The sequence below is a fragment of the Sander lucioperca genome, chromosome 6 (genome assembly GCF_008315115.2).
Source record: "Sander lucioperca isolate FBNREF2018 chromosome 6, SLUC_FBN_1.2, whole genome shotgun sequence".
Lineage (NCBI taxonomy): Eukaryota > Metazoa > Chordata > Actinopteri > Perciformes > Percidae > Sander > Sander lucioperca.
This window is the reverse complement of record NC_050178.1, coordinates 36,288,720-36,316,639: the sequence shown is the minus strand read 5'-3', so window position 1 is coordinate 36,316,639 and position 27,920 is coordinate 36,288,720. Positions and strand designations below refer to the sequence as shown.

The 27,920-nt window shown below is 40.7% G+C and overlaps 2 protein-coding genes and 1 long non-coding RNA gene across 6 annotated transcripts in view; 1 reads left to right on the top strand and 2 right to left on the bottom strand.

Moving 5' to 3' along the window:
- Positions 1-772: 772 nt before the first annotated feature.
- On the bottom strand, positions 773-3,280 carry LOC116035006 (zinc finger and SCAN domain-containing protein 12-like). 3 transcript variants are annotated; one of them, XM_031277883.2, is made up of 3 exons: positions 2,922-3,280; positions 2,440-2,796; positions 773-2,022 (listed from the first exon to the last, which is right to left on the bottom strand). In XM_031277883.2, the coding sequence occupies exons 1-3, from the start codon at positions 3,112-3,114 to the stop codon at positions 1,139-1,141; spliced, it is 1,434 nt and encodes a 477-aa protein (XP_031133743.1). In that variant the 5' UTR covers positions 3,115-3,280; the 3' UTR covers positions 773-1,138. The 3 variants fall into 3 exon arrangements, with proteins under 3 accessions (XP_031133743.1, XP_031133752.1, XP_031133733.1); XM_031277892.2 differs by having other exon boundaries at positions 2,440-2,793; XM_031277873.2 differs by having other exon boundaries at positions 775-2,022; positions 2,440-2,829; positions 2,922-3,261.
- Positions 3,281-3,402: 122 nt separating this feature from the next.
- Positions 3,403-10,737, top strand: LOC116035000. Its single transcript, XR_004101255.2, has 3 exons — positions 3,403-3,464; positions 9,795-9,896; positions 10,473-10,737. It is a non-coding gene; the product is annotated as an uncharacterized LOC116035000 (long non-coding RNA).
- Positions 10,515-27,920, bottom strand: part of LOC116034993 (synaptoporin) — a 21,907-nt gene continuing 4,501 nt past the window's right edge. Inside the window, exons 1-5 of one of the 2 annotated variants that reach the window (XM_036001916.1) lie at positions 17,542-17,628; positions 14,950-15,074; positions 14,336-14,534; positions 12,926-13,117; positions 10,515-12,136 (exon numbers count right to left, since the gene is read on the bottom strand). In XM_036001916.1, the coding sequence (XP_035857809.1) occupies positions 11,885-12,136; positions 12,926-13,117; positions 14,336-14,534; positions 14,950-15,074; positions 17,542-17,565 (792 nt within the window). In that variant the 5' untranslated portion in view covers positions 17,566-17,628 and the 3' untranslated portion in view covers positions 10,515-11,884. Of the gene's footprint in view, positions 12,137-12,925; positions 13,118-14,335; positions 14,535-14,949; positions 15,075-17,541; positions 17,629-27,920 lie in introns of those variants that run through there. The other variant, XM_031277853.2, reaches the window with a different exon arrangement.

Sequence of the window (27,920 nt, the reverse complement as noted above, 5' to 3'; positions counted from 1 at the left end):
ACCTGAAGGAAACTCCATAGCCAGACTGGTCTGTGTTTTGTTGATAGCGAGCAACACTTTCACATTACGTACCATATTTTTTTATTGTGAATAGAAAAATATTCAAGTGCAGATTTAAGATTTCTCTTAAAGCTATAGTGCGTAGTTTGTCCACGGAGGATAAAAAACACATGATGGACTCTTCAGAAGAGGTAATTATCTTCACTCGAGTTTCTGCGCAGGAAAGTCGCCGGACGACACAATCTTCTGAACATAGCCATACTGAGAAATACAGAGAGAGTTGTGTGGAGCTGATAGTCTTAATTAGCTTTGTAGCAACTCATTTGGCAATGGCTTGAATGTAATGGACGTTCATTAATATCAAAAAGTTATGCACTAAAGCTTTAACATAAACAAGAACCCCTCATTGATTGTTGGACATTTACTGTACTTATTATACTTGTTATATTCTAACTTGAATGTTGCAAGACGCACGCTTGTGACCGGGAGGTCGTCTGTTCAATCCCCAGACCGACAGGATAAAATCTGGGTGGGGAAAGTGAAAGAGCAGCGCTTGTCCCTTCCTCATTACCACCACTGAGGTGCCCTTGAGCAAGGCCCTTAACCTCCAACCGCTCCATTGGAGCTGCTCAGTGGCCAGCAGATAGATCAGACTGTGGTTGTACTGGGCAGCTTCCAGGTATGAATGTGTGCAATTGTGTGAATGTGATCAGGGCATTGCTGCAAAAGAGAAGCTGCCTCTCAGTGAACCTTCCCTGAATAAATGATGGTTAAATTTTTTTGTTTTTTTTGTTTTATCACTTGGCCTGTAGCCGTTTTATACATCCTGTCAATAACATGAAGCCAACCATCATCCTCACTTGAAATAAAAACAAAACACATCCTAATGAATAGAGCCTAGCTTCAATAATTAGCATGTCTAGACCAAGTGAGAAAATGAAAGTGCAAAACTAATATTTACATTGTCTTAAATGTATTTAATGTTAAATTTGTAGAGGCCCATCAACGTAACATATAAAAAATTTTGCCGCTAGGATGATAAAAATGATCTTATATTATACAGTCTATATTAAAGTCTCTGACAATCCATGTTTTCCTGATGGTTACTATCTGAATGATTCAAACAGTATTTAAACTATCACAACGGTTGAGTGTAATCCATTTTGTCCTCTGAATGGATCTTTAGATGTGTGTTTAAGTTGCTCTTCCTTTTAAAGCTTTTCCCACACAACACGCACAGATGGGGTCTTTCCCCCGTGTGCGTCATCCTGTGAGTCTTCATGTCGCCTTTTCGATTGAAGCGCCGACCACAGTCGCTGCACTGGTATGGCCGTTCCCCCGTGTGGATTCTCATGTGCAAAGTCAAAGTTCCACTCTGTCTAAAGTTCATGCCACATTCCTTACACTGGAACGGCTTCTCTCCTGTGTGGATTCTCACATGATCCCTCAAATGGCCCGATTCCTTAAAACGTTTGGCACAGATGGGACAAGTATGTCTTCTCTCCCTGGTCAGATCATTCATGTCTTCTTTCACTCCAATACTGTCTCTTTTCCTACTGCGCAAGTTGGAGTTGTGTTTTTTCTTTTGCCTCGTTCCTGTTGGTGTGAAGTTCTTAATCCATTCTCCATTCACCACACCTTCTGTATTCTCTCCGTATTCACGTTGAGAAGTATTGTCTAAATTGAAGTAGTAGGAGGGCTGAGGAACTGTCAGTACGGACAGTTTGCAGCCTTCTCCTTCAACAGCTCTTCTCTTTTTCTCCGCTGTGTAAAATGTTTTGTTGTTCCGAGTCTGACCGTGGCTGGGGCTTGGAGAATTAGGCTCATCATAACTGCTCTCTGACTGAAGAGGGAGTTCATAGTAGTGGTCAGTAACTTCCTGAGGACTATCTGATGGAAACTTTTCCTCTTTTATCTGAGGGGGATCAGAGTCCTTGTGGTCCTGATTGGGGCTCCAGTCTTGTTCAGCGTACTGCTGCCCATCAAGCCCATCCCGCCCATGATGAGTGATCTCAAGCGGATCTACAAGGACAGAGGTGTTGAAATGTACTAAATTTTGCGAGATACCTTTTGTCGAACACAAAAACATGCCTACATATATAACTCCTTTCACCTTTTGTAAGTGTTATCAGCATGTTCAAACCTAAGTAAAGATGAACATCCAGTGTTGCATTTGGGAATTTCTTTCACCTTGCTGTTGATGGCATGCAGTGTAAACATCAACTGACAGATAACATGAATATCAAATAATAATTTCATTATGAAAATATTTCTTATTGTAATGCAGTTTTACTTTTTGCATTGTCAAATGGACGTGCGACTTACCCGACAAACCCCATCAAAATGTCTTAATATAGAGCATTTTTAGTGTATAATAATACATAAATAATACATTTTTGCTCTAATTTTCCTAGCCTGTGTTGGATGTCCTCTCCTCACCTTTCAAGGCTTCTAGCTGAAGTCCAGACGACTCTGGATTTATCCCACAGGGGATCTCAGCCTCACTGGTTGATGGAGATGTTATTAACTCGTCGCCATCAGGCTCGGCTTTAATATCTGCTGTCTGCTCAACAGCCAATGTTCTGCAGAAGTCTGAGGGCGGCTCCTCGAGATCTTCTCTTTTCACAAACTGAGGAGACACAGTGTTAACGCCCTGCTGCCTACAGGGCAGTCCTTGCTGATCAGCCCCCTTGTCTTGCTCATCTTTAATATGCAGGGTGCTCAGGCTCACATCTGGGGGGCAGCACTCAGGAGGAGCCTCCTTATCACAGCAGAGAGCACTGACCTGATGAGCTGCTGAATGACATGAGAGTGCATGTAGGGACGAGACTAGAGATAAAAATAAACAACACTTACTTTAAATTCACATTGAAATCTAAAATGTGACATGAAGACATTGCATCTTTTTTTAATCCACCTACCTGATCTATGTAATTTGACTTGAGGCCAGAGCACCAGTGTTTTCAGGTGATCTATCTCCTGCTTGGATCGGCTGATTTCTCCCTGGTACTCTGTCAACGTTTTCTCCACCGCCCCAAAAATCTCCACAGCCGCCGCTGTCAGCCGCTCAGAAATGAAAGCGTTTAGATAGTGTAGAGTGGCCATGTCAGCCATGGATGTAGCTTATTTAGAGAACGATGTCAGCTCGGATGCTGTTCTGACACGGAAGACATTTCGGTAGGTGACTTTAGGGGCACGTTCAATCTCAAAACGGTTTGCATCGTTTTGCTACGGTGTGCAACGGCTTTGAGGTATGTTTCCTCAAGTTGGGTGAGTGTGTCTTTCGTTTATCGGCTGTGTCACAGGTGACACCAGTCTATGGTGATACCCAATCAGCAGAGACGTGTCTGTAAACCCGTAGTAATAAAAAGGCAGAGTGCCCCCGTTTCAGTTAAGAAAAAACGTGATGCAACGTTTTGTCGGGGCTGAACGTGGCCCAGTTGTGAACGGTTCTTCTTCTCTCGGTATGGTGAACGTTTTTTTTTTTTTTTTTTTTTTTTTTTTAAAGCGGGGGAGCGCTCAGAAAGACTGCTGTCGCCTTCTGGTCACACAGGAGACTGCACATCTAAAATCCCATTGATTTTCTCCATAAGGATTTAGATTTTCAGCCATAATGTCCAAAACAACCGAGGTAGACTGACCACGAGCTACGTGGTTGTGAAACGAAAGTTTCTGCTCCTGTAGAAGCTAGAAGTCTGTATGAAATCAACCTTGAAGAAACATGAAAAGAAGAAAAATCCGCGATTTATGGAGAAAAACTACATTATCCACAATCCTAAGCGTAACAGCAACGTCTCTGATTGGTCCAACTCGCTGTTACCATAGAAACGTATAGACTGGTTTCCTGTTTACAAACATTACAGGGTGCGTGCGCATACCAGGGGCAGAAAGCCAGACTGGTGAGCTGGTCCACTACTGCAACAAACCTAAGCTTTCCTTATTGTTTGTATATAGCTAACTGCTGACTCAATAAAACGTGATTTTAGTTGGATCTGTTTGTCTGTCTTTAATTTTGCAGTGTTACTGTGATATATATGTGTGGCTACAATTATCATTTTAGGCTAATGTAATAGCCAATGTTAGCAGCAGGGTTACCCCTGAGTGTACCCCTATGGTTTGTTTATGCGTTAAAATAATGGCCAGGATTTCCGGGAAAAGGTACGATATGTGTCTCCATTTCAAAACATCACTGCAGGTTGACTGTTTTTAGCAGCAGAGGTTGATTGTGGGCGAGAGGGCGACAACACTGTCGTGGTTAGCTCGCCGAAACTCTACTGCAGCTGTCTCGGCAACGTTAGCTAATGTCCGCTAGCATATAGGCTAACTATAGCCAGTTAGCTTTGTGTGTAACGTAATAAAAACCCACCCATCTCGTAGGAGCGAAGCTTAATATTTTATTCAATAACATTATGGTACAAAAGGAGCACTAATGCCACAGGTCTTATGTTGACAACGTGGACGCAGATAGAAGAAACTACGAAGGCAGTCGTAATATTTACCTAGCTAGCAGGCTAGGCTAACGCTGTTGCGCTAACGTTAGCAAAACATCGGCGTAGCTTTAGCTAGCAGTCTAAACTTATCTCGAGTACGGACCTTTAACTCCGGACTCGAGTACTACAGCCCTGACAGGTAGATATCACTTAGCTGAACAACTGAACAAGCTGCAACTTTTCTGATTGATACAATGGGAGCCTCTTGCTTATGATCCCAATCTGCCCTTCTTATGGCTTGAAGCCATAACCTCCGCCGGTTTTTGCCAAAACCATGCTTCCCCCTAGGTATGTTAAACATCAGGCACCCATCACTGGCTCTGTTTGTACAATTTACCAGGCAACAACTCCTTGGCATTTTGACTAACGCTATGCTGCTACTACTACTAGCTACACGAAACACGTCTTCTTTCTGCCCCCCGGTTGCGTGCGCAAGCAGTGATGACGTTGCCGAGAAATCCATGTATAAGAGAACACGAAACCGCGAATGGCTAGAGCGAAGCGAGCTTCTACCATTGATTGAAGTTAGCTTGTGTACACGGTCTTGTACCTTTGCCTTTTTTGCCGTTTTCAAAATGTAATTTTGCCCCGATCAAATGTTATATGCTGACTATAGTATACATTACTACTGCTTATTTGCAACTAGTGTTCACTGCCCTTTTAAAAATTTATTACACTTAATGTGTCCAACAGACCATCGTCAAAATATGTAAATGGGTTTACATCTGATACAGCCTCCGGAAGACCTCCAGTGCAGGCAAGCAGGCTCCACGCAGGTACAGACCAAAACATACAGTGGTCAATGTAACTTGCACCACTAAGCCTTGAGGAATCATTTCCCCACATGTTTGGTAACCACAGATTCCTTAAATCCAAATGAAAGACTTTGGAATATCGTCCCCTTAGAATTACAGTAATTTCCTGTGTATTAGCCGCATTGTGTATAAGCCACAGGACAGTGTTTTATGCAAGTTAAAAAAAAAACATATTAATACCATATTAACTGACCTCGTGTATTAACCTCATAGCTGAAGAAATTTAGCAAAATCAATGTATAAACTGCAGCTAATAGTTGGGGAATTACAGTATAAGGTTCTATCTGACATTTCTGTCATCATTGAGTTATTGACATATTCTTATTCTGTGACACCTTAAGAAGCTGAGGTGAGGCGTTTCTTGTAGTTGTATGCATTTTTGGACATTATATCTTAAGAGGTTTGCTCCGCTTATAATTCTAAGACTTCGAAGCTCAATATGTCAGAACTACTCAGAATGTAGATCGAATAATAATTCCAAGGGGACGATATGTTGGAAGGGACTTTGAACAATGGTCACTTTCCTGTTGTATAAGATTGCAGCGAAACTCTGGATGGAAGTATGTTGTGATGTTTGGCAATGTATTGTGTACATTGTACTGATTCTGTTTCTTACTGTTCCAGAGACAATGTTCCAGAGACAATGGAAAGACCAAAAAAAAAAAAATTCTGCAGTAATGGCGCCAAAAGCCTGACCTTGCCAGCCATACCACCATTCACACCATCAACACCTGCTGTGACAGTCCCCGAACCAAGACAAGATGGTACGTAGAACTATTCCAAACCTTTTACAATAGTTTACTTGGAGTTTTTAGTATTACTATTTTCAAATGATAAACCTTTAAGCCCTGCTTTTAACAATTAGCCTTAATATCTAATGTGCTTTGATTTACAACTACAATTAAAAAAAAAAATGTAAAATGTAAAAGTTTATTGAAAATAATAATTTCCAAATCTTGTAAACCCATATTTACCTGCAAAAAGGACATAGACAACATATCAAATGTTGAAAATTTTAATTTAATTTAAATGGCAGCGACACGTCTCAAAAAAAAAAGCTGGGATGGATTCAACAAAAGGCTGGAAAAGTTATGTTATGATAAAGACAACAAAAGAAGAGATGCAGTCACTCTCTTTATACGTTTAATTCTGTGTAGTTATAATGCATAAATGTTGCATCTTATGTTTGTCTGATTCAGAAAGAGAACTCCGGCTCTACCAGATGCTGGAAGAGATAAAGGGTCAAGTCAGGCAGAATACGCTCCTCCTTCAGCCCATTATGTGAAGACAGAATGCAGCTGAAGTTGTAAATGAGGAGTTTCAGTTTCCATTAAGGAGCATGGCGGGCATAAAAAATCTGGAGGATAGGCTGTCAAACACAGACACACAACCTTCTCTGGTAAATTTTAATGATGTTCTGTAACTTCACTTAAAATAATACCAACATATGTAGAGACCTTGACCTGATTTACTGCTGCTTAACACATCATTTATTTTCATAGACAAGATTAAGATATCTTGTCTAAGCTGGTAAGATCCAGCTTGGGTGGAACATCTGCCAAAGACATTGTCCACAGAATCATGAGGGAAATAATAACCAGTGAGTTGGCCAACAATTTTAATTGGCAAGGGAGAGGACAGAAGAGCCCCTTTTCTACACTCTTGCTGGCAAAAGTTGTCATAGGTGATATGTTTTTAAAAACATTCAAAACTTAGATATAACTTACAAATAGCAACAAAGGGAAACAACCCCTTACAGTCTCACAGAATGTGTCATTGAATGAAATACAATCAAGTCAATGGAAGAATGCCAGCTAATCGACTAATGATACAGAACTCCACAAAATACACCTCAGATGATCTGTCGGCTAACCCTTTCTCTGGTTAATTTTCTTTAATTTCATGCTGACAGATGCAGCCAACAAACAGGGAGCAAAAGTGGTGGAAGCCGAGGAAAAAATAAAAACCTGGCTGAAGTATAGTAGAGACCAACATGAAGGAAGAAAAAAAAGGTACACAAGGCCTTTAACAAGTAATGGTGATGTTTTTCAAGGCTGATTAAATACCTTTGCAAGTGTTTGTAGTTTAAATTAATTTACATTTTGATAATTACTACTTATATTGTTTTCTTTAACACAGAAAAGCAGATGCCTCCCCCTCCTGCAGATTCCAGCAGCTGTGAAAGTGAATGTAAGTGTCTTCCAATGCTTGTTTTTTCTTCCTCTGTCTAACCCACCATTAAACAGAGGTGTATTTCATCTTCACTATGCCTACAGCCTTATCTTCACTACATGAAGATGTATAAAAAAATTGCTACCCCAACATGTCCCAACTTTTTTTGAAATGTCTTGCTGGCATCAAAATCAAAATGTACCATGAAATAGTAAAATGTGTAATTCTCAACATTTGATATGTTGACTATGTCCTTTTCGCAAATGATCACATTCTGTTTTTCTGTTTGCTGTTTTTGTATTTTACACAACACCCCAACTTTTTCTGTTTTGGGTTGTGTAATTAAATATAACGACACGTCTTAAATGTTCTAAAAAGTTCCATTATGTTTGTTGTTTTTTTACAGGAGAATATGCTGCTGCTTCTCCTCCTCCGCTCCGTCTTCATCATCAGAGCCACACACTAGGGCTGTCAAAATTGCTCAAAAATGACGTTCGAATATTCCCTCTAAAAAAAAACATAATATTCGAACTATTCGAATCTGGTTGCGCATGCGCATTTTGTCAATGACGTGCATTTTGTCAATGACGCGCATTACGTCAATAACAGGACAAATTAATACAAAGAGACATAACTACTTGTATAGGTAGTCTATTTAAGTTTAAACATATTTGACAACGTATTACCTACACAAAAACAAGTAAATCAAATGATGGCCAAGACCGCAGACCTCACGCTTGTTCGCTTGCTCACTCGAGCACTTTCTTTCTCTCGCCCTCACGCTCTCTGTGCAATGTGCGGCAGTGCGCATAACGGTTTAAAATGAACAACAATAAACACATTTTGAGTGCTGATCAAGAGTTTTGTGCAAGCAATTTAAGGTCGTGACTATTGTCCTAAATATAGCAGGCTTCATTCAGTGATTGAAACAAATATTATTAACATTAATTGAAGTTTCACAGTAGCCTATATAGAACCGACATTGAACGCTCCGAGCGAGCTGTGCTGTGGTAAACATGGAGCTTTTCCTTGACATGAAACGGTAAATAATCAAACCAGTGGAAGCAGTGCATTCAACCTTTATTCATGCATATCTATTCAGTTGTAGCATAGGGATACGGTACCTCGGTTCCAGTGCTTGACAGAACTTCCTGAAGCCTGCCCCATCCACGACACTGATTGGTCTCATGTCCTTACAAATGAACAAAATGAATTTCTCCGTTATGGCCTCTTGTCGTGTTGCAGACAAAGAGCTTGTGGCAGGCGGTGCAAAATACATGTCAAGACGTGACTGTTTAGCTGGAGTTCTGGGTTTTTTGGGGGGTTGCAACCCCTCCTCCCCCCTGTAAGTAACGCCTACAGTTGGACTTCTTTAGTAAGTTTTCTGAGTGTTATTTATTTATTATCTGCTCTAGTTAGTAATAACAGCACCACATCACGTTGTTAACTGCATTAAATTGCAGTAAAAAAGTTCATTTTGTTACCAATAAATAGGTTCATTTTTATAACCAATTCAGTTTGTCTGTTGTGCCGTCTCTTAATGCAATTCAACAATGAATAGGCCATGTCATAATCTTAAAATTTGAGGATAAGGTTGGTAAAGCCTATTTAAGTTTAAGTTTGCAAAAGGTTGGTTTACTATTTATGAAGTTGGCAGATGGTTAAAATAGGCTATATTTTTATATTTGTTAGAAGATAGAAAGAAATGGTTGACCCAACGTTTTAGTGGTTTTTAAGTTGGTTTTTAAGTTGGTAAGGTATTTTTTTAGGTTGGCAGAAGGTCTGCTGGCCGTCTAATGACATGGTTGGCCCAACCAAATTACGTTGGGCCAACGTCAGCACCCAACATTGGCCCAACACAACAGCAGACGGTGGCCCAACTTTGGCCCAACGTCTGTTTGCTACCTGGGATTCATCTCAGAGCTGGTTGGCTTGGTTCCAGACTTAAAACTCTATATATAAGCAATTTTCAAAGCGTCAATGAAACAATTGAATGTGGAAAAACACTTCAGGAACCAGAGCCGTTAAAAAAGTGGCCGGTCACTGTTGAGCTCTATAAGAGACGGTTTAAATAGATATAGTCATAGATGGATCTTTGGGTTAATACAGTCTATGGTTTGACTTTTATTATGCTATACCGGAAATGCTGGGGTGCCGTAGAAGCAGCGGAGGAAGCAGTTGGGTAGCCTACTAGGAAAGCAGGGAATACAGAGCAATGTTAATACGTGACTGTAAAAATGGTGCAGAGTAGGCTACTTGCATATTGAAGGCCCATTTAATTGATTGACATGTAAATTACTTATTTTGTGTGTCCCAGGTAACAACAGAAAGATCAGCCGTCATTGTGGGCTTCTCATTGTACCTGGCAGACTCATGGAACAAGAAGCATCCCTCAAAGACCATCCAACCAAGGCAACAGGTCAAAGGTCTGGGGTCAACCACTTTTCAGGACAAAGTGCTTGCATAACATCAGGTGTACAATCTGATCCATCAACTAGAGCAGTGTTTTTCAACCTTTTTTGAGCCACGGCACATTTTTTACATAAAAAAAAATCCTGCGGCACACCACCAACCAAAAATGTTACAAAATGACACATTGTAGCCTAATAAGATCAGAATCTGCATTTTTCATATCACTGTTGCAGGCTTACATCGATGATCTCGGCCCTACTGCTTACATCTTGTCACTGCCACAGGTGGCAGTAATTCTATTGTCTTAAATCAACGAGGTCATTATTGCGCTATACTCCCACCTACTGACACAGAACAGTATTTAATTTATCTGCCAGTCATCACATTGCAGGCACAGATGCGCAACAATGGCAATGAGTTACTATTTGCAGTAACTCAATAAAAAAAAATTGTTGGACCAATTAAGTAAAATCGGATAATTCCCCACGGAACACAGGACGATCTCGACACTAGTGTGCCGCCAGTGGTTGAAAATCACTGAACTAGAGAAACTAACTCGTTTATGTACATTTTTCACACACAGAGCAGACAAAGAGATCTGAGCCGAAACATGGATAACAGCTTGTTTATGGGTAAATTTGTGCATCTTTATTAGGATGAATGCCTGTAAAATATCCACGCTCATTAACTAAATGCACGTGGCAGTATATGGACCCGTACACATTAATCATGGATGTCAGACTATGATACATACTGTACATGGATGTTCAATCTGCTTCATTATACTGATGCAAGCCACATGCTGGAGGTCAAGAAACAGGGTTGCACAAGTCATATCAAACAGCAAACGGGCATTATCCTTTGAATATTACTATACATAAATTGCAGTTTTTTTTTTTATTTGTACAAAACTGAATTGGGATTTTAAAGTCAACAAAAACTCAATTTTAGTTATGAGCCCTATTATCACTGTAGTACTGATGTGCCATTTTTTGCTGGGCTTCAGCAGTGTAAAAGAATACTCTGGACATGCTTTAGAGAGGTATAACTTATGGTTATAATTTCCCAGTAGTCTGAGGATAGCATAGAAAACAGTCACAGCAATTTGTAGCAGGAGCGGCCACTTGCAATTTGGGAGAACATCTTCCTCTTTACATCATAAATATGAAATGACAGTGTGATGTTGTCTGTGCAGATGCAACTAAGAAGTGGAAACCATGGGAACATAAACATACTGCAATGGTTGCATATACAGTACTTTTGTCTTGCACAATTCCTGTATAGTGTTTTTTGCAGTTTACAGTTTTTTTGTAAATGAAGTGTTTAGACTTTCTGACATGATCAATGTCAGACATGAGTTGGAATCTATTTATTCTAACAAATATAACAGAAATGTCACTAATTCTGAATATGTATCTAAATAAGAAACACCCAATATCAAAATATAGTTCCAGTTAGATTAGAAAAAAGAATATACATGTTATAATAGGGATCTAAATAAACTTTCAGTAATGATTCAGGGCATGTGATCTTTGTAAACTTTCAGAGATAAACTGTTTACTTTACTAGTTTTACAGAGAGCATATTAGCACATGTACAGTAAGACATCATGCACTGAGTCGACCCCATTTTCGAAACAAAAATGTATACAAACATGGAGCACTTTTTCCTTCCAAAACAGTGCAAACCAGTTTGAAAAAGACATCCAGTCGTAACAGTGAATGTCAATTACCAAGCACAGAGAGAGAGGCCATCACTTACGAGTTTCAAACTACAAGAAATACAACAATCAGCAAACAACACCTCTGACAGAGAAGGAGTAAAAGACTATATCTAATAATTTTATATAATACCAAACAATACTTGTATGTACAATGGGTGTACTTGACACCTTTGATGCCTTATTTTATGACCATATTTTTTCTCTCTCTGATAACCCCCTGATTGCCTTAGTTTAAAATGCAGAAGTGCCACTCACGAATCTAAAAGGCACGGCTACATTTGATTGGAGTAGGAGGTGGGCCCTCCCACCTGGCTGTACTCAGATGGCTGTCCGAGGTTTCCCTGGGTGTTGTAGCTCCCTGACTGGTCGAAGCTTCCCTGGTTGTAGTGCTGCTGGTTAAAGGTGTTGGCCTGTTTCTCAGATGCCCCGCCTGCTAACCTTGTAGCGCCCTTGTGCCAACCGGTCTCCTTAAAGACAAACCAGATGTTCCCAGCCCATAGAACAAAGTTGAGAAACCCAAAAACCTAAAGGGGAAGAGAACGAGACAAAGCGATATTAAGCAAATTAAAAATTCTAGTCCGCGTTGCACACTCGTATTCTAGTATTCCTATATCTTTATTCTGCTGGATGCTATTTTTAATTTTTCAACTACTTTAACATACCTCCACGTAGAAACATTTTTTTATCTTCTTTAGGAAAGTTTCTTCATTCAAAAGAAATTTTTGGACCTTTTCGACACTTAATCATCCTCTTTATCCTCTCTCAACTTCAGCTTCACCTGACAATTTAACAGCTTTCAGTTACACATACCAATACAAATACCATTTTAACTGTATCCATCTCTTTCTCTTCAACTGACAATTCAAACCCTTTCAGGTCTTCCTATTTGAACAACAACAAAATAACTTATTTCGCTCTCACAATTTCCACAGTTCATACACAATTTACAACAACTGCTTTTTAGTAGTGACACCTTAGCTGAACTTCTTCTGTTAGTTCATACACTTGAACTGCCACTAATTTCTCTCAGGATTTCCACATCAACTCAAACATCCCGCTCAAGTCATCACTTACACTTCAGCTGAATTTTCAAATCCTTTCAGTACTTTAACTGACACTTCAACTTCACTCAGCGCTTACACTTAAAAATTTCAAGTTCTTTCAGCGCTTCCTTTTAACTGCTATTTCAACTTCCTTCAGTGATCCCATTTTAACTGACACATCAGCTACAATTTCAACTGTTTTGGTATTTGAACTATTTAAAACGTTTCAACTGCTAAATTTCAGCTGGGACACACATCCTGTGAACCTACCACTGAGGTGTTGAGTCCGGACCAGCGTGGTCCATGCAGAGAGACACACTTGTTGGTCTGGACTTTGCAGGCAGAGATAAGGAGCTGCACCTCATCTGGATCAGTGGCCATTTTCACCTCAGACAGAGCCTTGGCCCAGGCAGAGGAACTGACCAGCCACATGAAGGAAAACACCACTGTCACTACAAAGTCCTGATGGCGTGTAAGAGAGAGAAGACAGATTATCAAAAACATTCATCTCAAAAAACCACAACATTATTTTGTCACTACTTTGTTAAAGTAGTGGTTGAATGATGGGGCTTGCTTTGAGCAGCTATGTCTTAGCATTATGATTCATTTGGCAGAGTCCAGACTGATCTCATGAAGTGGCGTATGTATGACACGCCAATTCGTATGCCATTATTGGCGTGTTATCAAGACGCATACTCACTTTTTAGTGTATTTATCAACACTGTTTGGCCTCCTTTGACTTACATTACCTTGCGATTGCGTGTGAATTGACGCCGTAGCGAGTAGTATGAAAGGACTAAAATCCGCATGGGGAAGTTGGTCGGGGTGGAGGATGGGTAAAACACAGGAATTTCACCCAGGAGAGCAGGGATTGTGTCCTGCGTGTGACGTTTCCTTCGTGTCCCGCGTGTGATGTTTCCTTTCCATGTTTGTTCTTTTCCTAAACCCAACCCCGTTCTTCTTTTCCTAAACCCAACCCGCGTGTCACGTTTCCTAAACCCAACCCCGTTCTTCTTTTCCTAATCCCAACTGGTTCTTCTTTTCCTAAACCCAACGTTGCAGACTGCCGTCCGCTGTATACAGCGTGGACATACACGCGGATAGCTCAAAATGTATACAGATACAGATAACACGCCACTTGGCTTTAGGAAAGTGGCGTGTATGTTTACGCGAAGTCATGATGTCATGTTGCAGAGTCAGAGTAAGATGGAAACACAGGAATAGAGTTAATTGAGAATTTAAGGGGAAGATTATATAATGTCGAGTAACTTCCCACTAGTCTTGCATTGTTGCAGTGCTGTGGAGGAGGGTCTGGCTAGTCCACACTGCATTCCGGGATGGGAGAAAAACATGCTCTGGTTGATTGGCATTTCTTTAAAGCAATTACTATCGTCATGGGCAGCGCTATGCAGCCAGCAACGGCGTTGCTGCAAAATAGCCTTGGGAAGGAACTTGTTTTGGTGGAACGTGTACATTCAAAAGTTGTTTTAGTCGTGCAACAGAAAACTCAGATTGGACAGATAGTCTAGCTAGCTGTCTGGATTTACCCTGCAGAGATCTGAGGAGCAGTTAACCATAGTCCTCATAAATCCACCGGAGTTTAAAATTCCAACGTCGTGGATATAGACTACTTCCCACTAGCAACTCAAAATGTCCCCGGTTGGAGTCCATTGTACTCACAATGAGTGGTCCTCGGTTGTTTTCACGGTACTTGTTCTGAAAGAAGATGTAGACAATGGTGGCCATGAGGGAATACAGGAAGGCAAAGACCGCAATGGTGACGAAGAACTCTGCAGAGGATGAATAGTCTCCAATAAGGAAAACGCGTTCCCTCCTAATACCCTCACACACGGGCGCTTCAAAGGACACCTGGTGCAACCTGATAGACAGAAGAAGGTATAGGGGTCAAATCCTACTCACTACAGAAAATGATTTTACGCTCATAAGGTCATAAATGATTATACAGTGATTCATTTGTATACGTCTTCCCTTGTTTATAACTTTCTCTGATATCCTCTGACTTTTAGCATTATACCTTTAGAAAGAAAAAGGTCTTTATACAGATTTTCAGTTAACATTCGCTCTGAGGTACAATTGGGATCTATCTGCCCTCTGAGATATGCCAAATTGTATTTTAACAGTTTTAGTTTTAATAGGCTGTAAAACCTTTTGCATATTCTGTCCAGATTGTACTGATGTATTTGTGTTTAGAAAAGCTCACACTACAAACTCAGGAATGGATCATCACGGTTCATACTCCTACCATCATACTTTGAGACAATGAATGAACTCACCTGAAAGGATAAGCAAAGTCGATGCCAATGCTGAGGTTGCTTAGGGCCTTCTCCATGCAGTCCACACTAACCCGCAGCTGCCCAGAGTAGCCCCCACATGTCGCAAATGCAAAAATGGCAAAGAGCTGCACAAAGAAAGAAAAATCTAAAGTTAGTTGCCAATAGATGACTTAAGGCCAAGCACAGATGAGGAAATGGGACCTTCAAACTACTGGGAATTAGATTTTTTTTCTTCTTTTTGGCCATGAGTCTGGTGTTGTACAGTGTTGTGAAATCACACAGAACACATTCCACATACAACAATCAAATGAGAATTATTTTGTCTATATGCATGATTTGATAATGATTACACTACTTACACATGTGCAAATAACTTAACAAATCCAATGTTCTAATGTCAGGATAAACCTTTGGCATGATATGCTATGTCAGCTTTGACACTGCTGTTTTTATTTTGCACACTGTTATGACTTCATACAAATGATCACCCTCTGCACTAGTGACAAGTGACTGAAATTATGTCTGGACCCCAGCAAAGATGGTGGACTTGTTGTGGAAGGTTGTGTTGAAGTTTGTTGTTTGTATCAGCCACTGCTAAACTTGGATGTGTTATTACTGGGTTTATGCAAACGGCCGAAATCAGTCACGTCCGCTGTGCTGGCTCTGTTTCGAACTGACTTTATTGGTATTGGCCCAATCCCAAAGTGAGCCCTGAGGACTAAGGACTAAGGACTCACAGACTTAATTGATCTCAGGTGCTAAGTGAGTGAGTGTGTGAGGCCACATGAGCTCAGATAGGTATAAATGGGATTGGGACAGCACTTCACGAGATCACGTTACCTTGGCGACGTTTAATAACAAAGATGTTGCTGACACTTGCCGGTTTGGGAATTTTCATTTTAAGTTTGTTGCTTTCCACACGGTCAACCTTTGTAATTTCCGGATTTCCCTGTGGTCTCCCCGGTAAACGTCACAACACTTTGAACTGTGGGTAATTCCCTTTGGTGAAGTCTGCATCGATGCAGACTCACGGAAAGGGCTCGGTAAGTGTGTACTCAAACCCTCACGCCCTTTTAAATTCGACATTGGGACAACCCTAAGCCCTTACGAATTTCGCGAGAACGCGCACCAAAGTCTGTGAGTCTGTGAGTCCGGACTTTGGGATTGGGCCAGTGTCAACCATGACAGGTTTGCCCTAACAAGTCAATCAACATTGGATTACAGTGTCTCCAACCATGGTAAATGTAGCCTACTGGGTTGTTTTTCAGTTGTACATAACAAAGATGAATATACTTAAGCAGTATTCATTTATTTTATTGCCGTTTGGGGTAGCAGAACAAGTTGAAAACACAACATGGACATATTATCACGTTATAAAGTTGGCATGCCTAATCACAACTCCAGCAGAGACAGAGCAACATTAGCGTTCATTTTGAGTTGTGTTTCTGGCCACCTGATGAAAGTGAGTCCAATATTTACTTTACGTTTAGCTCTGTTTTGGTCTCCTCCAACTCCCGAAGGAAATATCTGCCTCTAGCTGCTAAATGTTTCACTAAGTTCATCAGCGACGTCACTAACTCTGTCTGTCTAACCATGGACATGTAGAGTTTATTAGAGCTTGCCTGCTGAAAACAGCTGTTGCTGCCGAAAAACAAAGCAATGAGTTGAAAGACACTAAAACGCTTCAGCTGTGGGGAATTTGAGAGTTGGGTAATAATTACCTGTGGGTTTATCTCTCACTTTACACAAAATAATTTGACCCAATGATTATATAAAAAAAATGATTAGTGCAACTTTGACAACGTGTCAGTTGAGTTTTACACCTCAAAACTGAGCCACAGGAAACATTAAAACTGTAAGTGTAATGAATTTCTAGTAACAAGCCCAAGTAGCGAACAGTGAGTATCAGCAGTCCCACCATTTTGCTTATGGACATCTCAACAATTTCTCTGCCGTGAAGCCAATTTAACACAAGCTGATAGCATTTTGGCTACATCAGCACATGGACACAATAGCTTCAGTGAGTGTGTGGGCTGAGCTGAATTAGGACAGACAGAGTCTCGGAGTCTGGAGGAAGAGACAAGCACTGTTTGTATCTGGCACCTGATGATGACTTCAGCACCACGGGGAAAAAAAGTGGTTCATATTCTCCCTTGAGCATTTGCCTTGTTTCAAATTGGCCTCACAATACAATAAATGATTCCCCTTGGACTATAAACACAGACACAAAGGAGAATCTAAACTTTGAACACAGCAGCAAACAAATAATAATCTAAGAATAAAGTATATTACTAGATGAAATAAATATCAATTGTATAAAATAAAATGTAATTTGACAGGAAAAACTGCATTAGCAATGTGTTAGAGAAGGTTGTAGGCGATTACAATTAAACAAAGACAGAACCTCACAGCTTAGCTTGCATTACATTAAACTTAAAAACCTCTTCAGTCACAATTTGATTTACTGCCATTATAACAACAGTTTGATGACACAAATATCAGGTAGAATGATCACATATTAAAATACTACCCACTGTGTTTGTTTGAATGAGCTGTTATCCACAGTAAAAAAAAATTATAACTTGAGCTTACCGGAGCAAATATAACCATACACATTGAAGACGAGAGGATGTAATCCAGTAGCCTACTGAATCCTACTTGAGTAACTGCTGAAACAGAAGCTGGACAAGGCTGCCTGAGGAAATCACGGCAAGTGTGTGTGTGTGAGTGTGTGTGTGTGTGTGTGTGTGTGTGTATGTGTGTGTGTGTGTGTGTGTGAGTATGTGTGTGTGGCTAATGTCTCTTCACTCCTCTATTCAATTCTGCCCTCTATCGCTTCTGAGATTAGGTAAGAAATAAAAAGTAAGTAAAAAGGTTCAACAATTCCTTTGAATATGTAGTGGAAGCCTAATTAAGTGTCTGTTTGCTCAAGTTGAACCTGCTAACACATACAGTAGGATAATTAAAGCTTTAATTTTAAAACTAATGAGGCTATGGCCCCATATATTTTATTAGATTACTCATTAGATGCAATTTCTGAAGATGATACTGGACTACACATTGCTATTTACTCGGTTAATCTCTTTGTTAGTATTCCTCTCCTGCTAATTCTATACTAATGCAATGTCAGTCTGCCTGTGTAAACAACATGAATGATTAATTAACCTCTTAGCTCTACAGCTGATAGAAAAACGTGGCTGAGATACCTAATTGCAAAACAGGAAGCGGTGAGGAGATTCATTATGGACACATTATACAAACAGCAGCAGATCAACCTAGTGCTAAAGCCAATTAGACATGTTTTGCAGCCTGTACATAGATAGCAAATGGGTGGAAAATAATACATATTGCTGCTTTTATGAGTATAAAGCCAACAATGTTGTTCCTTATCATTTTTTAATGAGTCAGAGTGCAAAGCAGTGTGTAAAACAAGCTTTAGTAACCATTTGTGATACTGAGGTTGTGCTATGTGTTCTATAAGAGACTGAGGAATTTAATGAAAACCACTATGTAACACATCAACTGTTTTTTTGTTCGTTCTGTATTCTAATCCACACCTGTTGTGTCCGCACACACTCCTCATTTCTTAATTATCAATATCACAAAAACCCACACTGACATATATATTATATATTAGCATTCTCTCACTTCCTACCCATACAGTCCACTACCACTGCTGTGAATAAATTAAGTTGTTTCCTCCGCTGCCCACTCCAACAATACTGTGGCCCACAGAGAGATAATTTGCCTGCCTCATTTGACAAAGAAGAGAGATAATTAGCTCTTCTCTCATCACTCTGACCTGAGAGTGATAAGTAGTTTTAATGACATGAAGTACAGCAGTTTTGTGTTGGTACGATTGAAAAAATGTAAACAAAAGGCAGTAAAAAATGGTTTGTGAACGGTGGCTAGAGGGCTAAAAATGAATACCAGTGCAGCTAAAGATGTGTATGAATGTATTCATTAACATCGGTTATCATTAGTTTAATGAAAATGCAATGGATTAAGTGGCTTAATTTCATTCCAGCCAACCAGGTGTGATGAGATTTACATTATTTCTTTAAACTGATGCATGCAACTGTTATAAGCTCATGGGTACAACTCAAGTGAATTTAGGTACTAACACAATTTGATAATTTTAATTTTACTACATTTGGCGATTTTTCCTATAGTGGATATCCACCACAGCAAAAACTCAGTAAACTCCAGGGGTCAATATCTGCCACAACACATTTTAAGGTGGAAATAATAAAGACTGGTGAGGCCAGGTGAGAGATATGACTGGTGGGAACACTGCAGCTGACAGGGCAGACAGCGGCTGGTCGACAGGTTTCGGTGTCTTGAGTTAAAACTGAAGGACTGGAACCAAAGTCAGGATCAGCCAGACATAGGCTTCTAAAACACACAATCACAGACACATACTGTACATCCAACCTTCTAGCACACACACCCTCTGCCCTTAATACGCGCTCTCTCTCAGCCCAGTTTTCCATATAAACCTCCCGTAGCCTCTAGACTTCTCACAACGATGATCAGCATAATCAGATCTGACGCCTGGTTAGTGCGAGCCTCCCCTCTCCCATATTACAGGCAGCTGGATGTGCAGCTTGCCAGCAGCTGGGGAGGAGATATCGCTCTAGCTGAAATGCCCCTCAGCCTCTGGAGGGCGCTATTTAATAAGCATCAGCATTATTAGATCATTCAGCTGCACTAGCCAGTAGCCTAACACACATCTTGCAATATCTGTGAGCATGTTATTGAAGAGAGATGAAGTGTGCATGTTTGTCTCAGGCATGTGTTTGCATTCACAATGTATAAATATGCACTAAGCAGGAGAGCGTTTACTAAATGTGTGCCATAAATGTGAGGATGCAGTATTTCCAGTCAAATATGAGCCTGCTGTGTACAGCTGTTATGTTAAACTAAACTGAATCAGACAGATGTCAACATACACACACAGCCAACATGTCACCATAAAGGGCTTTATCAGTGTTACCTTCATACAGTCATATTATTGGTAGTCTGGCTCAACAGATATGTATAGTTTATGGGTGAAGCCTGACATCCGGGATGCCCCTGCCCTTCCGCCATCTCCGCTATCTATTTTGCAAGGGCACCGTTGCTGCATCCGGGGCTTAACGCCGCCCAGGAAGGTTGTGATTGTTTTAAAGAAATGATTCCCCTATTCCAGAATAGATAAGCTATGTAGCCAGACCATACTCCTACTGGAGATATGGTTTGGCAATGCAAGACTTTATTATTGGTAAACATGCGGTACAACTCTACTGCTATGCAGACGACATCCAGCTGTATATCTTCAGAGGTGCTGCCTACAGTTTGGTTACTATATTGTTGACAGACTGGGGTGTATTCTCAGGTACTACCACCTGTATCACATTACGGGAGTAATTTAATTAGCTGGCACTTAACTAAAAAAACAGCTGTTAACTGTATGTTATTTTACTAGTTTTATCTTGATTATGATGCACTTTTTTTTATCAATGTTACAAAAGTGCTATATAAATAATTTTATTATTCCATTTTTCTTGAATATATGTCTGGCTGGCATCATCTTTATGCAGTTTCTAACTTAAAGAGTTATAATCTCAATCGTTATAACCACCACATTGCCGTGGAAACATGGCACCCACTTAAATAACACATAAATAGGTTTTAATCCCATGCTAATACAAGTTTGATATCAGCCATACAAAAATGACAGTCTCACTTCCTCTGGCATCAGGATTTAAATAACCGCAATGGAAAATATGTGTGCGTCTATTTCTGATAGCAAGGATATCATGTATCACAGAGAAACCACGGCTTTATCAAGTCTTCTTCTGTAGCATGCTAATGGTGGGATGGCATATCAGAAGATACAGGATGTGGTGGTAAGAAATACTTTTAACATTGCATTTGGTGTGTGTTTCAAACGAGAGTATGTTTCATTCTCTAACAACTTTCATCGGACCAATTTGATTTCCGTGGTCCATTTATTGTATGTACTGTCACTTCTGTCTGCTCATTTGCCTGTTTATAGAATCAGCTGCTAAACAAACAGATGTTCTGTTTATTGGCCATACTGAAGACAAAGTGAAACCCTTTTGTGGGAAACCAGTGAAATCAAATAAAGAAATACAGAGAGAAATACTGTCCCCACTGATTTTAGTGTGATATATTTTGAAAAGGTAAACATGTTAGCCATAAAGCTCATCTCATGAAACCATTGTGCACTATCTGTCTAAAATGTATGGTTTATGCCACCTTGTGGCTAAATGCATGCATTGAGCATAGGAAAACCATTCATCAAATCTCCTTGTAGAGTTTTCATCGACTACTTTTTATTTTCTAATACATGCAACCTTAAAGGGGGATTCAAATCAAAGAGTGCTGTATGATAAACAGAGGACTCAAATTTCCATTGGTTTCCTGCAGCTTCAGACCTTAGGCAGAGGCTGAATGCTGCTTTGCCTGGCTGTCAGGTTGCACAGCTGGAACCTCTGCAGGGTATTTCCCTACGGAAGTGTTTTCAAGTGAGATTTGAGGCAAGATGAGGCCACAAACAAACACACAGAAATGTGCTCATACTGCTGACATACTTAATAGATTCACATATGCAGCTAAAAGAACTGATGAATACTGTACATGCAGAGTGTGACATGTGCTTATCTGAGCAAATAAATGGTAGAAGAACAGTGACCAGAAGAGCGAGAGAATAAATACTCCCTCCTAATTATCACAAACACTCCCAGATAAACATCTCTCTCTCTCTCTCTCTCTCTCTCTCTCTCTCTCTCTCTCTCTCTCTCTCTCTTTCTCTGTATGTCTATATACTCTGTTGCTCCCTCCCTGCAGCTGCCTCCTCTCCCTGTGATTTTCGGCTCGGGTTTAGCCCCTCTCATTTCTGGCTGGGGCCTTTGAACAGGAGAGCGTGGCATTGTGGAAGTAGGGTGGTTGCTAAGCCCTGCGCCCCCATGTGTTTATCTGCCTCTCCCAGCTGGGCTCCTCAGGGAACAAGAGAGAGAGAGAGAGAGAGAGAGAGAGAGAGAGAGAGAGAGAAACCATGCTACAGGGATGAAAACTGTCTGCAGTGGGCTTAAACACCAGCAAGCAGACCTACTGTACAATACAAAAAGCCCTCCATTGTGAAAAACTGGAAAACAAATAGGTTGGTGCAGTAAAAAGATGAACCAGGCAGAGAAGCAACAGGAAAGGTGAAGTAGGGCAGAAAAACAGAGTATTTAAGTAATTGGGGCTTGGTATAATGAAAAACATTTGTCTTTCAATCAAATAAAATAAGAGGGATGAGTGGAGCTGCTTGAACAAGAGGATGTTATTAAAGTGGCAAAGGAAGGGATGTAAGTAGCACTGACCGGGAAGGTGAGGATCACGTTAAATGAGACAAAGATGCCACACACACAAACACACACACACACACACACACACACACACACACACACACACACACACACACACACACACACACACACACACACAGACACACCGTCCACCTGCTCTATTCAAGTCAATAGGAAACAGTGCAGTGTCAAGTGGCTGCCTCAGGAGGAGAAAACTGCCTCAAATGTTCAGCCCCTATCCCTGCCTGACGGAGAGGGGAAAATATCTAGGACACTCTTTACGAAGACAGAAAGAAAGAGAAAGAACAGAAAGTGAGACAGAGATTGAGAGAGAGAGAGAGGCATATCACTTTCAAATTGCTTATCCACTACTATGATTTAAGATCAAACGACTCTTAAAAACTACACAAACCAACCGTATGGAGTGAGTGGTTTTAATAGGAAGGAGAGACAAGCATATGCAGCAGGGCAAATTATTTTGTCGTGGGATATTTTGAGAAGCACCTATTAATTTGGATCTTCTTCTCATAATTGGAGCTGTTCTGACTTGAGATCATGCTTACTTTGCACTCAAAGCTCCAAAAGCTTTCTGAATAAATATTATTTTTACATGAATTGACTAAAAGTAAAAACGGAAATGAGCCCCCTGGATTAGTTTTTGTAGCTTAGTGCGTATAGGGAAACTTGCTGGCTAACCAAATTAGCTGCCTATTTATCTGTGCACACGCCTGTCTGTTTACACGTGTCAGGCTGTGGGTCACTATCTGTGCCTGCTTACCTATTCCCACTTTCCCTCATCAGCCCTGCAGTATATACGTTTCCACTTATTCCCCGGGTCAGATTTTCGCTTTGTGCCCTTACCTTTCCAGCCACCTGAACCCTGAACACTGAACCCTGCAACCTGAAACCCATTCCTGTCTGATCCATGGATTGATGATTCTTTGCCTAACCCCTATTTGGATAAGTTTGCCTGTGCTAAGCCTAACCTGATTTTGACACTTGCCTTTTGATTCAAGTAAACGTGAACTTTGATCTTAACCTGTCTGTCTGTGAGTCATGCTTCATGGTTAAGCTTGCTGCTATTTCTGAGCCATTACAGCATGTCACATTCTCAAATTTCCAAAACCTGCTGAGGAACATTCTTAACCAAATACAAAAGCAATTGAGATAACCAATTCCTTTATGTGCCCCATGCATGCTATGATTTCTCTTCTGCTTTGGTGCACAGTTTTTTTTTTGAGGCTGGCGATATTAATTTATGTAATATGCTACTGTGGATGTAGAAGCCTGTATATTCCTGCTTGTGTATTCATACAGCATTCCCATTCACTGATATCACCATGTTTGTGTGTGCATGGCTGCATGTGAGCCTCAGTGTGTAACCTCTCTCTGTGCACGTGTGCTTTAAACGAGTGTTTAAGGACCTAGATGTGAGCATGCAATGTGTATGTATGACAATGTAGAGTCAAAATATCTTGCTCTCACCACTCAGGCAGAAGCATTAGCCACACACACACACATACACACACACACACACACACACACACACACACACACACACACACACACACACACACACACACACACACACACACACACACACACACACACACACACACACACACAGTCTCACTTGTTCTGCTGCAGTGTGCAAACGAGCAAATTTACGCATATTTAAGTTGAGTAAGAAAACAAAAGGACAAACGCAGATCAGAAATGGAAGCACAGTGGGGCGAGCAGACAGATGCACTTAAATTGAACGTTATTGTTTTTAATTCACTTAACATTGTAAAAAAAAAAAGAAAAAGAAAAAAAAAGCCCACAAGAAGCTTTTAGGCTTTTCAATTAACACTGATGATACCTTACTTTTAAGTTGGCTAGAATAAATGCATAAGAGTAGCAGAAAACCCTGTCAATTTACTATTTCATCCTTACTTTCATACCTGAGACAAAGGGGTTTTCCTGCTCATCAAACAGATATGCTTATGCTCCAATGATATTAATCTTGGCTGCTACATTAGTGTGAAAAACTACTTCACTGACTACAGAAGTAACACAAAGAAGCGGCGACCAAAAGCCTTTATGTGAAAGCTGTCTGTTCTTTGCTTTAGAAGCAGCACCACAGAACAAAATCATCAGCTCATTTAGCGGCGGCTAATCCTTTCCTGCAAAGGGAGCGCTTTGTGCCCTGCATAGCCCAGATTCATCTTTACCACTATCTCTCTGCTCCCTCCCTCTGTAAGCTTGACTGACCACATGCAGGCAAAAAAAAAAATCTCCATTTATTTTTGTATCAATGTCCCCTCTTCTCCCCATGGACCCATTAGGTGACCTAGCTATGTCACTGCATTTCTTAAGCTTGGGGCTCCCAACAGAAATGTAACACAACCCCACTGTGTGTGTGTGTGTGTGTGTGTGTGTGTGTGTGTGTGTGTGTGTCTGTAGTTATATATGATGCTGGGTTTATATATGCATGAAGGAATTTCCACACAAGATCATCCAAATTAATGTCAGTCCCTGTGTCTCACTTCTAAAAGGGAATATTAGAAGTAAAGGCTGGGTTTGGATCGGTGTAGGCTGGATCAATGGAAGTACATTTCCAGGATAATTGCCCACACACCGGATGTCCCTCACCTTTCTCACCATTCTCAAACTCGACAACAAACTTCAAGCTAGCAAACTACATGCTGAAAATGGCAAGTTTTGAAGAAAAGTTGGATCGTGCAACAAGGCGGGTCTGCTTGGTTCTTTCGGGGATGATTGCAAAGATTTACAAAGAATATGTTTACGGCATCTACTATCTAACTGGGACGTTTTGGGACCAATTGGGGTGGGAATTGCTATGGATGAAGTGCACACGGCGCTACAATGGTTAGAGCAAATTACGTTTAACCATGTATCCAGCTAATTTAAATAGCTCACGTTACTGTAACGTTATTGTGTGAACAGTTAATTTAATATTGTATGTGACGTTTTCTTTTGTGGCGTTTTCGTTTCCACCAAAACAAGTTGCTTCCCGAGACCATTTAACAGAGCCACAGTCGTTGCATCCGGAGCTTAGCGCCGCCCAAGACGATTGTACAGTAATTGGTTTAAAGAAATGCAAACACTCAGAGCGTTTTTTTTCCTATCCCAGAATGTATGTGTGGTGTAGCCAGACCTTACTACACAGTGCTGTGGAGACAGGTCTGGCAATGACAGACTAGGATTGGGGTCCAAATAAATGAGTGTAGAGTTAAGTGTGAATATGTGAGGCGCAGTGGTTCTTTTGGCTTAATCTCAGTTACTTATAATAATCTTGATGTATTGTAAGATGAATACAGTGTGTCTTTTTGACATTTCTATTTTTTTTTAATGCTCTCCTATGCGTACATAATGTCTTGACACCTGTGCTCTTCCATGTACTATTTGTGTGTGGGATGTCTTGTTCGAGTAGACATCTAACAACAGGAGAAGACAGGCTAACCTTTCCCTACCCGAGTCACAGATGGCGGACCATCATCTCAGGGTTGAGAGGGACACAGAGGTCTAGGTCTGACTTGATGGTCAATAAATGCCACGTCACATGCAGGAGCTCAGCAGCTCTATACAGCCCTCAACCCCAGCTTATCTTAAGATCACATCATGGAATGTAACTGGTGCTGAACGATCAGGGGTCACTAAAATCATTAGATAAAAAAAACGTTTTCTTTCTAACCAAATCAGAACCAAAGTCCTGGCAGGTCAGTATTTTAGATCAGCGTCTTTATTGTTTTGTTACTGAGAGGCCAGCAGAAATAACATCTACAGTATAGACTAGTTGATTGCCATTACATTTTCATTCCTGCTGGAAGCTTTCTGCAGATGCACCAAAAGTTACTGTTTTATTTCACGTTTCTCTATAATTCACGATCAGTTAGTAGATTTACTAGAAGATTGATTAAACCTGCATTCACTGATAACTCTCATGTGGGTTTGTCTCAAAGAGCGACTCTTTTCAAACTTGAAAATTTGATCCATTGTTAATATAAAAATGCAGCTTTTAAGTCCCCTCGTTTCGCAATCAAGTACAATATTGTTTTCATTAAATTAGACCTATTTGTGTTGTCAAGAATCCTCTGCTGTAGAGTGGGGTTTAGTGAGCCCCTGGTTATGAGGCGCAGGGCCCAGGACTAAGGCCCTGTTTAACACGAATACACTCATGGGTGAAAACAACAAAATATTTTGTCAGATGTGCCTTTCGTTTAGACGGTGACGGCATTTTTGGGGCTTAAAAACGCAAAAAAGTGAAACCACCCTCCACCGTCGCGTTCCCGTCTAAAGGGTAAAAACGCACTGTGCGTGTGTATGTGTGTGCCGTGTGTGTGTGTGTGTCTGTGTGTGTCTGTGTGTGCATTGTTTGGAGCAATAACTCCACCTCCTCGTCTGTTTGAAAATAGTCAGCTTTTGTTGTTTGCTTCGCACTACTAGGGAGAGGAGAGGGAGAGAGGAGGAGAGGGAGACAAGTAGAAGGAAGGTTCTATGCAGGCGCGTGGACTTGGTGGATCACATTTCACACACTTTTGCGTCACCATATGCACGCAGATCCCCCCCCCATAATGCTCGTCTAAACGCGGAATAAAAAGTGAGAACGCAATGCCACTTATGTGTTTTCTCTTCAGATCGTTTCCGTCTAAACATAGCCTGAGTGTAGTGTAAAAAACCCTCCTGTACTCTCTGAGTGTACAGGGACATGCATACTTACTAGTATTGCTGGTTGGAATATATTTGAGAGGTAGGAGTTATTTAATTAGCATTTCAAACAATAGACAAAAACATCCACAGGAGTTTTGTGATGAAAAAGATTTCTTAGGATCTTTGTGCAAATGTTGCACATTGCAACACCCAAATTTGTGAAGAGGGATCATCAGACATAAAACTTTGAATGATATGAGATATTCGAGATTGACTGACAGATATAAGGGTTGACACCAGCTGCAGAGCAATTTGTGATAGTTATTATGAAACATGCCTTTTTGCAAAAGTTTCACTGCTGCTCTAATTCCCCTGCCTGGCCCAAATAGACGCCAATGACGACAATGAGAGGCTTGTTTAAATGGCAACTACACGCTTAACGCCATCTCTTGAAGCGTTTAAAAGAGGTGTCATTTTCCCCCGGCCTCGTGTCCCCTTGTCAAAGGGAACTGAGTGATTTCAGTGTTGAAAAACAGATCTTTGACCTGGCAAGTCTCTTGTGATATCTGTCGGCAGCTGTCGCCTCCCCCATCTGCATCTCTCTGCTTTTACTTGTTTTCCTTTGCTGTGTGTGTGCTTATGCTCCTGCACAAACATCTATCATGAACATTGTTCAGCAATCTGTCAAAACCTATAACACATTACCAAGGTGAAATAACACAATGTGACAGACGAAAAGACAGAGAGACGAAGACCGAGTGAGAGAAAGATCTGTGATTGCCATGCAATTTGAAATGCTAATTTTGCCAATCCTGCTGCATTCAAAATCTGTTTAATCTGTGGTGTATTTTACTCATGTGAGGCTTTGCTGTATTTGCATAACTGAAGACTAATTCTGGCCCTTCACACTCAAGTTCCCAATGAAAAGAAATAGTGTTTATTTGGCCTAGTGTTTTGGAG